At 40.3% G+C, this 13,637-nt stretch overlaps 2 protein-coding genes across 4 annotated transcripts in view; one reads left to right on the top strand and one right to left on the bottom strand.

The window, feature by feature from the left end:
* Positions 1-661: 661 nt before the first annotated feature.
* On the top strand, positions 662-12,009 carry LOC129281384 (synaptotagmin-6-like). Of its 2 annotated transcripts, none has more exons than XM_054917326.2 (7): positions 662-811; positions 1,676-2,428; positions 2,694-3,047; positions 7,309-7,464; positions 8,332-8,466; positions 9,347-9,485; positions 10,785-12,009. In XM_054917326.2, the coding sequence occupies exons 1-7, from the start codon at positions 776-778 to the stop codon at positions 11,105-11,107; spliced, it is 1,896 nt and encodes a 631-aa protein (XP_054773301.2). In that variant the 5' UTR covers positions 662-775; the 3' UTR covers positions 11,108-12,009. The 2 variants fall into 2 exon arrangements, with proteins under 2 accessions (XP_054773301.2, XP_063969462.1); XM_064113392.1 differs by having other exon boundaries at positions 694-811; positions 1,685-2,428.
* LOC129282233 (snaclec 1-like) overlaps positions 11,320-13,637 on the bottom strand; it is a 4,702-nt gene continuing 2,384 nt past the window's right edge. The window contains exon 4 of one of the 2 annotated variants that reach the window (XM_054918161.2): positions 11,320-13,529. In XM_054918161.2, the coding sequence (XP_054774136.2) occupies positions 13,258-13,529 (272 nt within the window). In that variant the 3' untranslated portion in view covers positions 11,320-13,257. The remainder of the gene's footprint in view (positions 13,530-13,637) is intronic. The other variant, XM_064113393.1, reaches the window with a different exon arrangement.

Here is a 13,637-nt window from a genome sequence, read left to right as displayed (position 1 = left end):
AATAATAAAAATAACTTGTTCATAAGATATATGAACGTTTTTTAATATCGTACATCAAACCGATATATACGCTAAAGGCATGACACTCAAGTCATTGATACGTTAATACAACATAATTTTGATGAACTTTTTTAACGTCCTTAATTCAAACCGATAAATACACTACAGGCATTGATGCTATCCACTAGCGTACCTACGGGGGGGGGGGGGGGGGGGCAGAGGGGCAGTCTGCCCCCCCTGACGAGCCACCACCCATGCATGTATCCGTGCCCCCCTGACGAGCTTGAAAGACCTTTTTGCCACCCCTGACGAAAATCCTGGAAAATCCTAGGTACGCCAGTGATGCTATCCTATCCTCGAGTTAAAAAAATCTAGCGAATCTACATTTTCATTAAAAAAATCACATTAACTTATCCCAACTCATGGACAGTCATCCTCTGAAAGCTTTGCCAAAGACCAAAAAAAGTGTTCTTTGAAGCGGGATAAACAATGATAAACTATTCAATTTGCCCCATGAAGCAATTGCCCGTATTCAATGTGAGTCATGTATTGTTGCTACAACAGGTTTTTCTTTGACAAGCCTAAGTGTGTTGCGAAGAACTAAGAATAATAGAAAGAATTTAAACACAATGGGCAGCCCCGAGATTACCTATTCATAGATGCATCACATTCAGGCAATCATGGCAATGGCGGCTTTCAAAATGGAGGTTTGACAGTTTTTTCCACAAAATTGTCAAACTGGTCATCGGGAAGCTGAAATGATTCCTTGAAGATCATGGATTTTCTTCGTATGTTGCTTGATAGGGCAAGAGTAAGTAGTGAAATTGACGATTAGTTATAGGCCTGTAAGGTTCAGTTATTCAAGTGACTAAGATCTTAACTTAGTCTTGGCAATGGAATATGGACGCCTATACACTGCGCCGCGCACCCGGCAAATTTTTTAGGGCACGTTCGATTCACATAATGCCAGGTTGGAAGAAAAGCGATTCTTTCCAGATTGTATTTGAAAAAAAAATAATTCAATTGATATGCTACCACTTTGATTTTTTCATTTACATAACTAACAATCACGGTCTGTCACTAACACTCGGTCGATGTGAGTGGCCCATTGTCGCAATCATCATCGTCGTCGTCATTATCACCATCATCATCTTTATCATCTTTATCATCTTTATCATCTTTATCATCATCATCACCATCATCATCATCATCATCATCATCATCATCATCATCATCATCATCATCATCATCATCATCGTTTTCTCCATCATCGGTAACATCATCGTCGTTGTCATTGTTTCATCATCGCATCATCTCCCTCACTATCATAATTATCGTCGTGATCAATTCCATCTGCCTTTTCATATTTTTTTCTACCATTCCTTTCAAATTACATAGCTTAAATGACCAATTTATCTTCTTTTTTTTGGAGGGGGGGGGGTACTTTTCGAACTCTGGACCACAATCCAAACAGAGATTCACCATGCTCGACTTTTGATCGGCGAGGGCGAAATAAGCTCATAACGCCTGGAAAAAATACAGCTGAGATTGATCAGGATGTGATATTGCAAAATGTGTGTATGTGTGTGTGTGGGGGGGGGGGGTAGTAATCTAATAATTTATATTTTCACCGTGCAGTGGTCGCTAAGTTGTATTCCATTTGTTTTCCATACAGACAACTCAGGATGATGAAGACTCAAAGTATATGGAATATATCCTACGTCAAGATCTAATGAAATATGGTAAAGAGGGAGATGGCATCACTGCAATCAACGCAGGATCTACCAGCATCCCTCCAGAAAGTGGTCGTCAAGATGAATATTTGGGAGAAGAATCTTTAACAGGCATTGCGGGTGTTGAGAATGACAATGCTCTGAAGATTTATCACAGAGGCGATTCAAGCCCAACACCATCCAGGGCATACACAGCAGGTGTCCCAAGCACCGGGCTGGTAACGCAGAACGCACGTACAACTACGGTCCCAAGCACCGAAGCCTTACATTCCGCAGCACCGATGAAAGCACCGGAAGTGAAACCTGACGCCGGAGGGTCGAGTCATGTGGTGCGCGTACCGATTGCCAGTGCAATCACCATCTGCATCGTTGTAGAGGTTCTTGTCTTTGTCTTTATGCTCGTCTTTGTGATCTTCCAAGCAAGGCGGGTCATGAAACGCAGAGAAGACCAACAGGGGCTAATCGATGGCGATGTGGAGAAAGCGAACAGAAGTGAGGAATTCTCATCCGGTGTTAGCTGCAGCACTTCGACGCCCAATTCCCGCCGAGGGTCGGTCTATCCAGGATTGTGCAGCGCCATCTCGGAAAACCTTCACTGTATGTTGTCTCCCATAGATTCTCCAGGACAGACTAAGCGGTATACCTTCTCTTGCTCGCCGTGTCCGTCAATCGATGTAAAGCCTTATCAGATTCAAGTAAGTACCATAAGCCATCAGCCAGATCTAGAACTTTATTCCTTTTCAAGTATCTTTCATTCTTTTCCTCTTTGGGGAGGAATGAAGGAAAAACTATTTTGTGTATTCATGTTGACATGAAGGTGATTATGATAAATTTAGGATTGGCTACATTTGCTATGTTTCCTACAAGACCTATGACATGAGCATGGCAGTAAAGCGTAAATCGTATTGATCAACAATAATGCTTTTCCAATAATCACACTGACCTTTCTCTGTTTTGAAGGGCTGCTTGTCAGAGGATAAACAGTGTAGCAGCAACTGGCTCGATTTCTCACCAGAGTCGAAGAGGGCGCTTTACGCCATGACAAGGTCGCGGTCCACCCCTGAACATCTCGCCGCAGCCCGGTCAACGATGAGCTCATGCAGTGGCGGCACAATAGAGACCAACATTGGGAGGATTGACACCGGGATTTACAAGCGTGAGGAACTCGCGGCCAAGTTCGTGGGTAAATGGAAACAGATCAAGTCTAAAAAGGAAAGCAGCAAGCTGACCTTTAAGGTGACCTATGATTCGGAGATTGAGCTTTTGACCGTATTCATCGACAGCGCCCTTAACCTTCCTGATCGGGTGAAAGATGTAAGTGCGGTGATTTATAATAATAATGGCAGTATCGTTATCATTTTCCCAATGTTACTAACTAGATGTGTTTACTCAGTGGTCGCCAGTGGTTCGTAAGTATGCCGCTTAGAAACCATCCGGACTCTCACGAATTTTCTTTGGTAGAACGTAGGCGGCGATGCAAAGGTATTCCAAAATCCTGATCTCAACTATGGCATCAAAGACTACTGTCTTTCGATGCACTCACACTAGAGGAACATTCACAATCGGCACATGACAATATAGGACAATTCCATAAAATATGTACGTCCACCCCTTATAAATTATGTGGGACCTTGATGAAATTTTCTGTCTCTGATTTCTTTTTCTTTTGTCAGTCTGTAATGTTCTCAAAGGACCATGACTTGGTCAGCTTATGAAGTGAAGTAAGACTTGAGAAAATGGGGATCGGATGTACATGTATAAAAAGGTAGATAATTTTATGGAATTGCTCAATAGTTGAGTAATCGTCTATACTGTTCTTGAATATAATACAAAGAACGGTTCTTAATCGATATACTAAGGGCTTCGGCTCATGTATTAAGATCTATTACGATTGTATTACGGCAGTTCTGCTGTTTTCAATTCAAGACGACCACTTAAAAGTCATTGACAGAGACACTGCTGTAGTGTGGGTGCACCTTATCGCTGCTTAACATTACCAGGGAAATATCACGTTTTCTGGAAGACACCCTTCCTTTGCTCCCTACGAAGATATCGATCGTCCCCAAATGTATAGTTACTAAAAAACATTGTCATCTTCAGTGGCGTACCTGGCATATTTCGTCCGGGGGGGGGGGGGGGGGGGGGCAGAGCGACAAGGATGAGCAAGGGGGGGGGGTAGTAGGCACGGACGTATATAGGCACAATTTTTTTAAGGGGGCTGATAATAATTGCCCAAATATCAACTTTGCAGTTTTTAATTTTCGAGCGAGCGAACATTTTCTTCCATTATTATTTAACCTTTTTACATGATGTGAAACGTGCAGAAATTATACATTCGGTCATAAAATTACTAATACACGAGGATATTTGGGCACCTCGCAGACCTCGTTGCCCTGCATTTTGCAGCCCACCCCACCCCCCCATACACGTTTGGATGTGTAGGTCTGGCAATGAAGGTGGGAAAGGTTACCCAGGGAGTGCCAAATAAAACCAAGGAGCTTCCACAGTTGGGACCTTGCTACTACTGATATGTGCTATCGGGCGATTGCACTTTATTGTCGAAATTAATTCTTTTCTTGTACATCATTCCAGAAGTGAAATGTATTGGATCGTGATTGATATATTTCTAATCAAGTGGTAATTGCAAAGTTTATATTAAAATACTTGTTTTATTCCTCTTTGAAGGTGTTTACTTTATGCCCAATTCTGCTCATTAGGAGACGTTATAAAAGAGGTATTTGTCATTTAAATCAGTTTAAAATAATAATATAAAAATAATAATTGCGAGCGCGAAGCGCGAGCTGATTTAAAAAAAAAATTAGACCTAAAACGATACATTTTGTGCACTTAATTTTGAACAGGATGGGTATCTTCCTTAATAAATTATGCGAGCGCGAAGCGCGAGCTAAAAATTTTGATATTCCTAACTGGACACTAGACATTCTAAGCAGTTTTACAGGATGGGTATTTAAACAGTCGTGCGGGCGCGAAGCGCTAGCTAAAACTTTTGATATTCCGACTTAAGAACTTGATATTCTAAGCACTTTTAGTAACCATGAACAAATTGGGTTCTAACTGAATAATTAATTGATGCGAGCGCGAAGAGCGAGCTGAAAATTTGATATATTTAATCCCCCCCCCCTGAAAAAAGGACATTCTAAGCACCTTTTTTTTTAAACTATGAACAAGATGGTAGTCAAAAACAATTAATTGGTGTGAGTGTGGAATTTTATGCGAGTGCAGCGGCGTAACAGGGGTCGGTGGACAGGGGGGGGGGGGGCAAGAGCCAAAAATTTCCCGGCCATATCATGGTATGAACAGGCCTAATGGTGTAATTAGGCGACTATTTTGAGAAGGCCAGATATTGCGTATGGGGCAGAATTTATCTTTTAAAAAAAGTAGCGAGCGAGCAAAAATTTTGACCTTTTTAATACAAAAATCAATTTTTTGATAGATTTTGACATGATATCCAGAACATAATATATTTCACTCTTCTCTCTTTAGATTCCTTTTTTTTGTCGTCTGTACGCCACTCAACAGGATTCTTTGCGGCAGTAGCGTGAAGAGTAAAAGAAATACACACAAAAAACGAGGGGCTGCTTTATATAAGTCCCGATCGAGCGAAGCGAGCGAGAAAAAATTACATTTTTATGAGAATCTATAACTTCGAGCTATTTTTTGACATTATATTCAGGAAAGAAAATCATATCCTACACTTTTCCTTTGCTTTTCTTTCCTCCTTTTTTTTGTAGAATTTTTGGAGCCATGGCCCAACCTTTCCATACGCATTGCTGTGCGGTTGGGGTCCAGGGCGGAGCCCTTCGGAACTTCTTGATATCAAAACCATTTAAACCTCGCAGATTGCCGCTATTTTAATCAAATCGCGGGCATAGCTTTTACACAACAATTTATTCAACCCAGTTGCGTAATGAACCAAATATTTTGAGGGGGCAAAACATAGCAATGTGGGGAAAATTTGTAAAAAGTCGCCAGCGTGCAAAGCGACCTGGAAAAAATTGCCTATTGAAATTAAATTCTAATTATGTGATTGATTTTTTCGTTATATTCAGCAATAACACATTTCATTGTTTCCATTCATGTCATTATACGTTGTCTCCTATAATTTATTTTATTTCCTCTTGAGTGTGGAACCAAGACCCCCCCTCCCGCGCGCGCCTGTATGCCAGTGATTGAACGTGATTGAACGGGGGCGTTATAGAGCCATTTGAAGGTTGAAGAGCCCCTACTACGTGGGGTCTGGGGCAAAGCCCCGGGAGCTTATTTGCATAAAATTTAGCAAGCTTATAGCACAATGGTGTATGCAGTCCATCTTTCTTCCCGCTCTTTAATTTCAATCATCGGCAGCCCGGTCGTGTTATTATTTTTTTTCTTGTCCCTTTTCTTTAATCGAAAGCTAAATCGAATTTAGCTTTCGATTAATTACATTCTACCTTCGTTTCCCGATATTGCTGTTTGCCATTTTGTCATCTTTTAATTTATTTCCAACCGGGCTATTGCATTACATAGGCCTATTTCGGAATGATTTGTTCCTTCTCAAATGTTCTTCTTTCGTACATTTTCCCGCTTTCCTAATTCCTTTTCCATTTGAAAAAAAAAGTTGTTTCTTTGTTTTCTTTTCACTTTTCCATTTCCCTTTCCTTTTACTCCTTTCCTTTTCCCCTTTCTTTCCCCTTTCCCTTTTTTTCTCCCTCCTTTTCTTTTCTTTTTCCCGTTTTTCTTTTATTTTCCCGGTGAAATCCGCCAGGGGGGCAGCGTGCCCCCCTGCCCCCCGCCTGTTACGCCACTGTGCGAGTGCGAACTCGAGCTGAAATGTTTGATATTCCGACCTAAGAACTTGATATTCTAAGCAATTTTTGTAACCGTGAAGAAATTGGTTTCTAATGATATATTTGTGATATTTTTTATTTTTATATTCCGACCTGAAAACCGGACACTCTAAACACTTCATTTAACTATGAACAGGGTGGATATACCTAAACAGTTATATGTGAGTACGAAGCGCGAGCTGAAATTTTTTATATTCCGGCCTAAGAACTGGATATTATAAGCACTCTTTATAACCGTGAACAAATTGGTTTCTAACTAATCAATTATTGACGCGAGCGCGAAGTGCGAGCTGAAATTTTTTGATATTTTAACCTGAAAACTAGACATTTATCTAAGGTATCCAACTAAAAAAATGATACGAGCGCGTAGCGCGAGCGAAATTTTTATTGTTATAATTACATTACCTAAAAATCCCCGATAAAAGTGTACAGTTTAATTGATATTTACAGACAAAGATGGGGACACTAAAAAACCGAATCAGTTGGAACAGCCCCGTGTGCCCGACAGTTTATTATTTTTTCCGATAGTCTGCAGCCCAGTTTTTGTTTTCCCCTTTCTCTTAAACTCTTTCTTCTTTTTCCCCTTCACCCTTTTTCCTCTTTTCTTTTTTTCTTTCCCCTTTTTCGCTTTTTTTTTGCTTGTGACTCGTCAGGGGGGGGGGGCAGTCTGCCCCCCTTATGTACGCTAGTGGTCATCTTTGACATTTTTTTTCATTGTATTTCATCAGGGTTACGGGGATATTTTCGTGAAGCTTGCTCTCGATCCCGACCACAAGCGGAGATCATTGAACTCGAGTATTCGTCACGGTACTCGCAATCCCGAGTTCAAACAGAACTTCGCTTTCCGGATCGCAAGTGGTGCTGTCAGTGAGATGTGTATCAAGGTAAGAATAACAAAGTGTTCTAAAAAATACCAGATTATCTCTGCATGCTACCACTCACCCCCCCCCCTCTTCTATTAAAAGAGAAATTAGAGAAAGTTTTGATTGATTTAATAGTCTTCGGAAGGCACTTTCAAATTCATGTCTACGAAACCTCTGGTAACTTTTACAAGACGACACGCCTCAAATCAATATTTTCAATGTAATCAATATCAATGGATTAGACAAATGTTAGTATTTTGGTAAGTTTGCTACTTAATGGTACCTACTATAGAGTTCTCGATTTCGATTGACTGTAGAGCACTGTTACGTGGTATTTATCGCTGGATGGCACATGGAGCGTTGTGGCCCAGTGGATTAGTCTTCGGACTTTGAAACAGAGGGTCGTGGGTTCGAATCCCAGCCATGGCGTAATTTCCTTCAGCAAGAAACTGATCCACAATGTGCTGCACTCAACCCAGGTGAGGTATATGGGTACCGGTAGGAAGTTATTCCTCAAGAAGCTGTGTGCGCCATGAACGCCTAGCTTAGCCGGGTAATATAGGAGCGCCTTGAGCACCTCACAAGGTGGATATGTGCGCAATATAAATACCCTATATTATTATTATTATACCATTATTGGTAACAAGAAAGGGGACCAGAGTACATGAGGGAAGCTGCCTTGAGTTGTTGTAGTTATAGTATAGACCCAATCATTAGGGAACGCTGTAATGATTTACGTTGTCGTGATCTGCCTTCTTGTCAAAAGATTAGTTGTCCCATCATTGATATGATTTTCACATTTCCTCTTTCTGCGTCTATAAGATGACTTAAATTGCCATATTTTACTTCATCACCTTCATCATACTCTCTAATTGTTTTCCATTTTAGTTTACCGTCTGTGAATACGACCAGTACTCCCATCCCATCGCAATAGGTCGAGTCGACTACGCTCTATCCGAACATGACTTTAACCAGGGAGCTGACGCCAACGTCATCCAACGTGAACTTGATAAACCAGACAAGGTAAATGATAACGGCACGACTGGGGTTCTCGCGTTTAAGCAATGGTCGATAGTGATAGGGTGACCGTCTTAACCTTTTCGGGGGTGATACCCGGGGGGGGGGCACTTACATTGACGAGTGGATGCCATGCGCGACCAACAAAACACGTAAAAAGGATGTCTTTTTCAAGATAGGGCACGTTACGTATGTAACGTGATAAGGGTGTCAAAAACACAAAAATAATGAAAAAAGGGTGTCTATTTCGCTAGGAAAGCTACGTGTTTAGGGTCAAATTTGCGGGGATGATAAAACAAAATTAAAATATTTTATAAAGGATGTCGTTTTTGCCACAACACTACCTGTTTAGAGTCCGATTTGCGCGAGGAGTGGAAGGTGGGGCCGTACCAAACCAAATGGTGTGTAAAGGTAAAACCGACGACCGACGGACCCGTGACAACAATAAAATATCGCTGTACTTGTTTAGGGGTTCATTTCAGGGAATACTTGCCAAGAGTATCGTTTTGTATCCAATACTTGTTAAGGGTAGGGTTTCAGAATATGGAAAATACGTGTTTAGGCCGGGGTGCTTTTCGAGACCCCATGGTCGCGCATAGTATTCACTCGTCAATGGAAGTGCCCCCCCCCCCCCGGGGGTGATAACGGTTTTGATTGATCTTTTATGGAATACTACAACTGTATTAAAATAATTTAAAGGGCATAACGGGGAATTCATGGACGGTAGCTAGGTTGAAGAAAAGTGTAAATCGAAATCAGCTTCATGCACACGCACCTTAGCCAGCACTTTTAATATACAGTCATTGGCACATTAGAGTATAATTACGCCGAATATGGATCATATAAGAATTATTGAAATTTCAAGAATATTTGTCTGTTTTTTTAGGAAGGGGTGGAAGCAACGACGGGGGATCTTATGATTTCACTGACCTATTTACCGAATGCAGAGCGCGTCAACCTCATCATCATGAAAGCACGGAACGTACGACTACCAGAGTGGGGAGACCAGGAAGTAGGACGATCAAGTAAGCACAAAGACACCTAGTTCGAATACGGTCCAGGTTCCGATCCGGGCCTTGATCCGGCAATACGGTTCATGTAAAAGGTGGGAGTTAAAGAAAATTGGCGTTATGGCGTTCGCCTGTAATACATGCCACATGGAGGAAGATACGAATTGATATAGAGACTCGAGGTTTGAGCCCCGGGTTAGAGCCCTGGTCACGTCTATTATAGATGGTGACGTTAATGGTTCACCGCGCAGACGTAAATAAACATAATTTCCAATATTTACACGTATGTAATTATTATATTTGAAGGAGACGCGTACCAGAGATTTACGTTTATGCAAAACATTATCAGAACTGGGGCCTGTTGCAGAAAGAGTTGCGTTTAAACGCAAGTCAAAAAAATCAATCGCAAGTCCAAAATGCGCGCTGTTGATTGGTTGAAAATGAAGTTGCGCATGATTGCGTTTGATTGCAACTCTTTCTGCAACGGGCCCCAGAGTGGTTTGAGACACGGAAACCCGGGCCTTGTAAGATGTGGTGCAGGCTACTTTAGCATGCATGTTTAGTATAATCGTTCAGATTTAGGTTTATCCCAACTCACTGTTAACCGCCAAAACCGAGGCGGTTATGCAAAAGGACAAAAGAAGTCTTATCTTGAAGATGTTATGTTATTTTCTTCTTAACCGAGATTAATTTGATAAGAATATGCAGTTTCTACTATTCGATTGATTAGAATTTTACCATTTATGAGCAAGTCATGGGACGGTTGCATCGCTTATTAAGTAATTGTCAAGCTAAAATTTAAGGTGAACAACCAATGAATATTACACTCTTGAAATAGTTGGGCAAAAAATGCCAACATGCTGTCCACACAACTATTAGTCTGTCCAAATTGGGTAATAAAAACTAATAATTGGGTAATAAATTTGCTTAATTGGATAATTGCCCAGAATATACACATTTCTTTACCAACATACATTACCCAACATAGTGGAAAGTATGTTGCCCAACATTTTAAGTGTGTAGAGAGCAGCATTTTCTGTAACACCTTCACCTATCTACAAAAATCTAAAGTCTAGCCATTCAGAAATAGTCCATTCGATGTAAACAATTTTAGTAGCTATTCTCAGTTGTATCAAATGAAAAATATGACTACTATTCATCATTGTGATGGTTTCTGTCAATTGTGGTATGCCTTTGTTACAAATTGTTACCGCTAAACCATCAATATTATTAATAATCATATAATTTGGTGAGCCGAAGATGAGTGATTTTTATTCCTAGTAATTATCTCTTTTCTCTCACCTTCTCGTTCAGTTCTTGACACGTTCGTAAAGATCACCATCATGCGATGCGGCAAGGTCATGAAACACAAGAACACCAAGGTAGTCCGACGCTCGTGCTCACCGGTTTTCAACGAAGCTTTCTCCATCGACCGAATGCGCCTCTCGGAAATGCCCGAATGCTGTTTCGTCCTCTCGGTCTGCGTTCGGCTCAATCATTTCCGAAGTCACCGTTCCCTTGGTCGATGCGTCGTTGGCGGGAAGGACTGCGCCGTCGGTGACGGGTTGGCGCACTGGAACGAGATGTCAGATTCTCCACGTAGCATTGTAGCCAGATGGCACAAGATTCAGCCCTAATCCACAACTAAATTTGGCCCTATCTTTCTTATACGTCTAGTAGATTCTAGACCTAATAGACCTACTTTGAACTTATGGCATTTAGAATATTTGCATATAAAATTCAGATCGAACGTTTAATGAGTTTAAGAGCTTAATTTTCTTAATTAGGGGGGGGGGGGGGGGTCGACGCATGAAATAACAATCTGTTACCAATTTGTGCTCAATCGTTTCCGCTTCAAATATCATATATCATTACATTAGATAAATCAAATGAATTTAGTATTGATGATATTTTCCAGATTTAAAACGCCATTAAAATGTTGACTGTCAATAAAATCCCTTTCTGGCTTCCATACAAAGCGAAATGAACAAGCTACCTGAGAAATATTATAGTCAACTACTGGCATGGAAAATGGTACGCACTTGCCGGTACACTCAGGGGCTACGCCAAGCAAGGGGATGGCGGGGGGGGGGGGGGGGGTGAGAAGGTCGCCTTGCACCTTCTATCATATATCCTTGCGTCGCCCCTATGTGCATTGCTTTATAAACGTTTAAATCCGTACAAAAGGATCATAATCATGCCTCGTATTGACATTCAGTGCTATGCTCATTATTTTATTATAGGTTGAAAATGTGCCCTCGCTTTCGCGAATACATGTATTCGCCATTATTTTGGTAACTATATCAGTCATTTGTTGAATAATATTAATAATAAAAAACATGTTCTTAGATCATGAAGATATTTAATAATTTAATACTACTTTCTAATGATCAGATTGAACTCATATGCTGACGTTGGGTACCATAAATATAATTTGCCTCCGATCACAGATTATTGTTAGATTTTGATACTGAGGTTATAGTATAGAAAGTGCTATACACTTACAAATATGAATTAAAATATATTTGATATGCCTGAATGTCTCCAGTCCTCTTTGGTTCTTTTATTTAGTCAAAGTATGATATTTTTTCATTGTAAATACTGGTCAATTCTTAATTGCTATTCACTGCTCATGCAGCGAAAGGAGTGAAAAAGGAGAGATATTGAGAGAAGTAAAGATAAATATTCTAGCGAGGGAAAGAGAGTGGAGAGGGAGGGAGGGGTGAGTGTCGAAAGAGGGTGAGAGAGAGAGAGAGAGAGATAGAGAGGGGGCGGGAGGGGTGACCATACGTTGGAAGAGGGAAAGTGAGAGAGAGAGGGGGAGAGAGGGGGGGGGGGGCATTGAGAAAGGGAGTGCGCTGCAAAAAATGCGGGTGACAACATATTATAGACAAACGTTGACGTTAATAATCCATCAGTTTCATTAATTCCTCCTTTTTATTTCAATACTTCCATGCCAGAATTGACGGATCGCTGATTACTATACAAATGCAAATCTAAATAAAGGAAATTGAATTTCCAGAATGTTTACATGGTGTTCAGAGCGTTGAAACTCTTTCCATCACTAAGGAATGAGAATTATTTAAAACTATCACTGAGGCAGAGTACACCATTGTGATAAATTGGAGCGTCGATCTGTATGTTGTAATGACGGTAGAAGGCCTTGATCTATACACTCTTAAAAATATATTATTCAGAATAATTAATTTGTTGGTAAACATGTCTTGGACCGATTAAATTTTTCACAATTAGCAAAAATTTGGTAATTTCTATAACAAAAATAATATTTCATTTTAAGCCTTTTATAAATTAACTCTTTTGATTGTCATAGGCCTACGTTGGCAGCTACTCTACATTTTAATTTAGATGCCATAAATTGGAATAATTTTAATGGTTCGTGGTAACTGATGATATGTTTCTCATAAAAAAAATGTGAATTGCATAATTATGTCTGATGTTATATTTCATGCGCAGGTAAAATAGTTACAAATTTCTTTGAAAATGACATATTAAGACATTCATATCAGATGAGATAACGAGGAGCAGCTCACATGTGACGTCAAATGTATTTTAATACAAAAAATTTTGCTTAAAATATTTTTCTCCTTATTCTGGTTTGATTGAAACTAGCTTGACGTTACTCATCTGACATTGTCTGATTTCTATATTTTTGCCAAGTTATATCGCCCCCTTTAACTCCTTCCATCTTCTTAGGAATTTCACATTTTTTCCCCGAGTGATATAGCCCCTCCCCTTTAACTCCTTTCAAAGTCATAAAAATTTCAGGCTATGTGTGATAAATTGGTTCATAATACTGGGCGCCGAATTCCCTCTCAACCACACCATTTTCTCCGAGTCTCCAATCCATTGAATTTAATTCACACGTTCCATCAGCTCTGATGTTGATCGATACACATTCCGTTGTATCTAGGCAGAGCGCGCTGCATGCTGGGATACTATAGGAGTGTGATGTAACATGGATAGAGTGCCCCTTTAAGATGAAGTTCTGGAAGACCCGGTGAAAGCGAAGCGAGATCGATTTCGATGACGATCCGGGTACTGAAATGATAGGAGAAATCAGAGTTATGATATGGGCAAAATAGATCTGTGAGACTTGTTAGATTTGTTATGTTTATGCTTATATTATTATGTATAATTGTGAAACAA

Source organism: Lytechinus pictus, chromosome 18 (assembly GCF_037042905.1).
Source record: "Lytechinus pictus isolate F3 Inbred chromosome 18, Lp3.0, whole genome shotgun sequence".
Lineage (NCBI taxonomy): Eukaryota > Metazoa > Echinodermata > Echinoidea > Temnopleuroida > Toxopneustidae > Lytechinus > Lytechinus pictus.
This window is presented reverse-complemented; position numbering and strand designations above follow the sequence as displayed.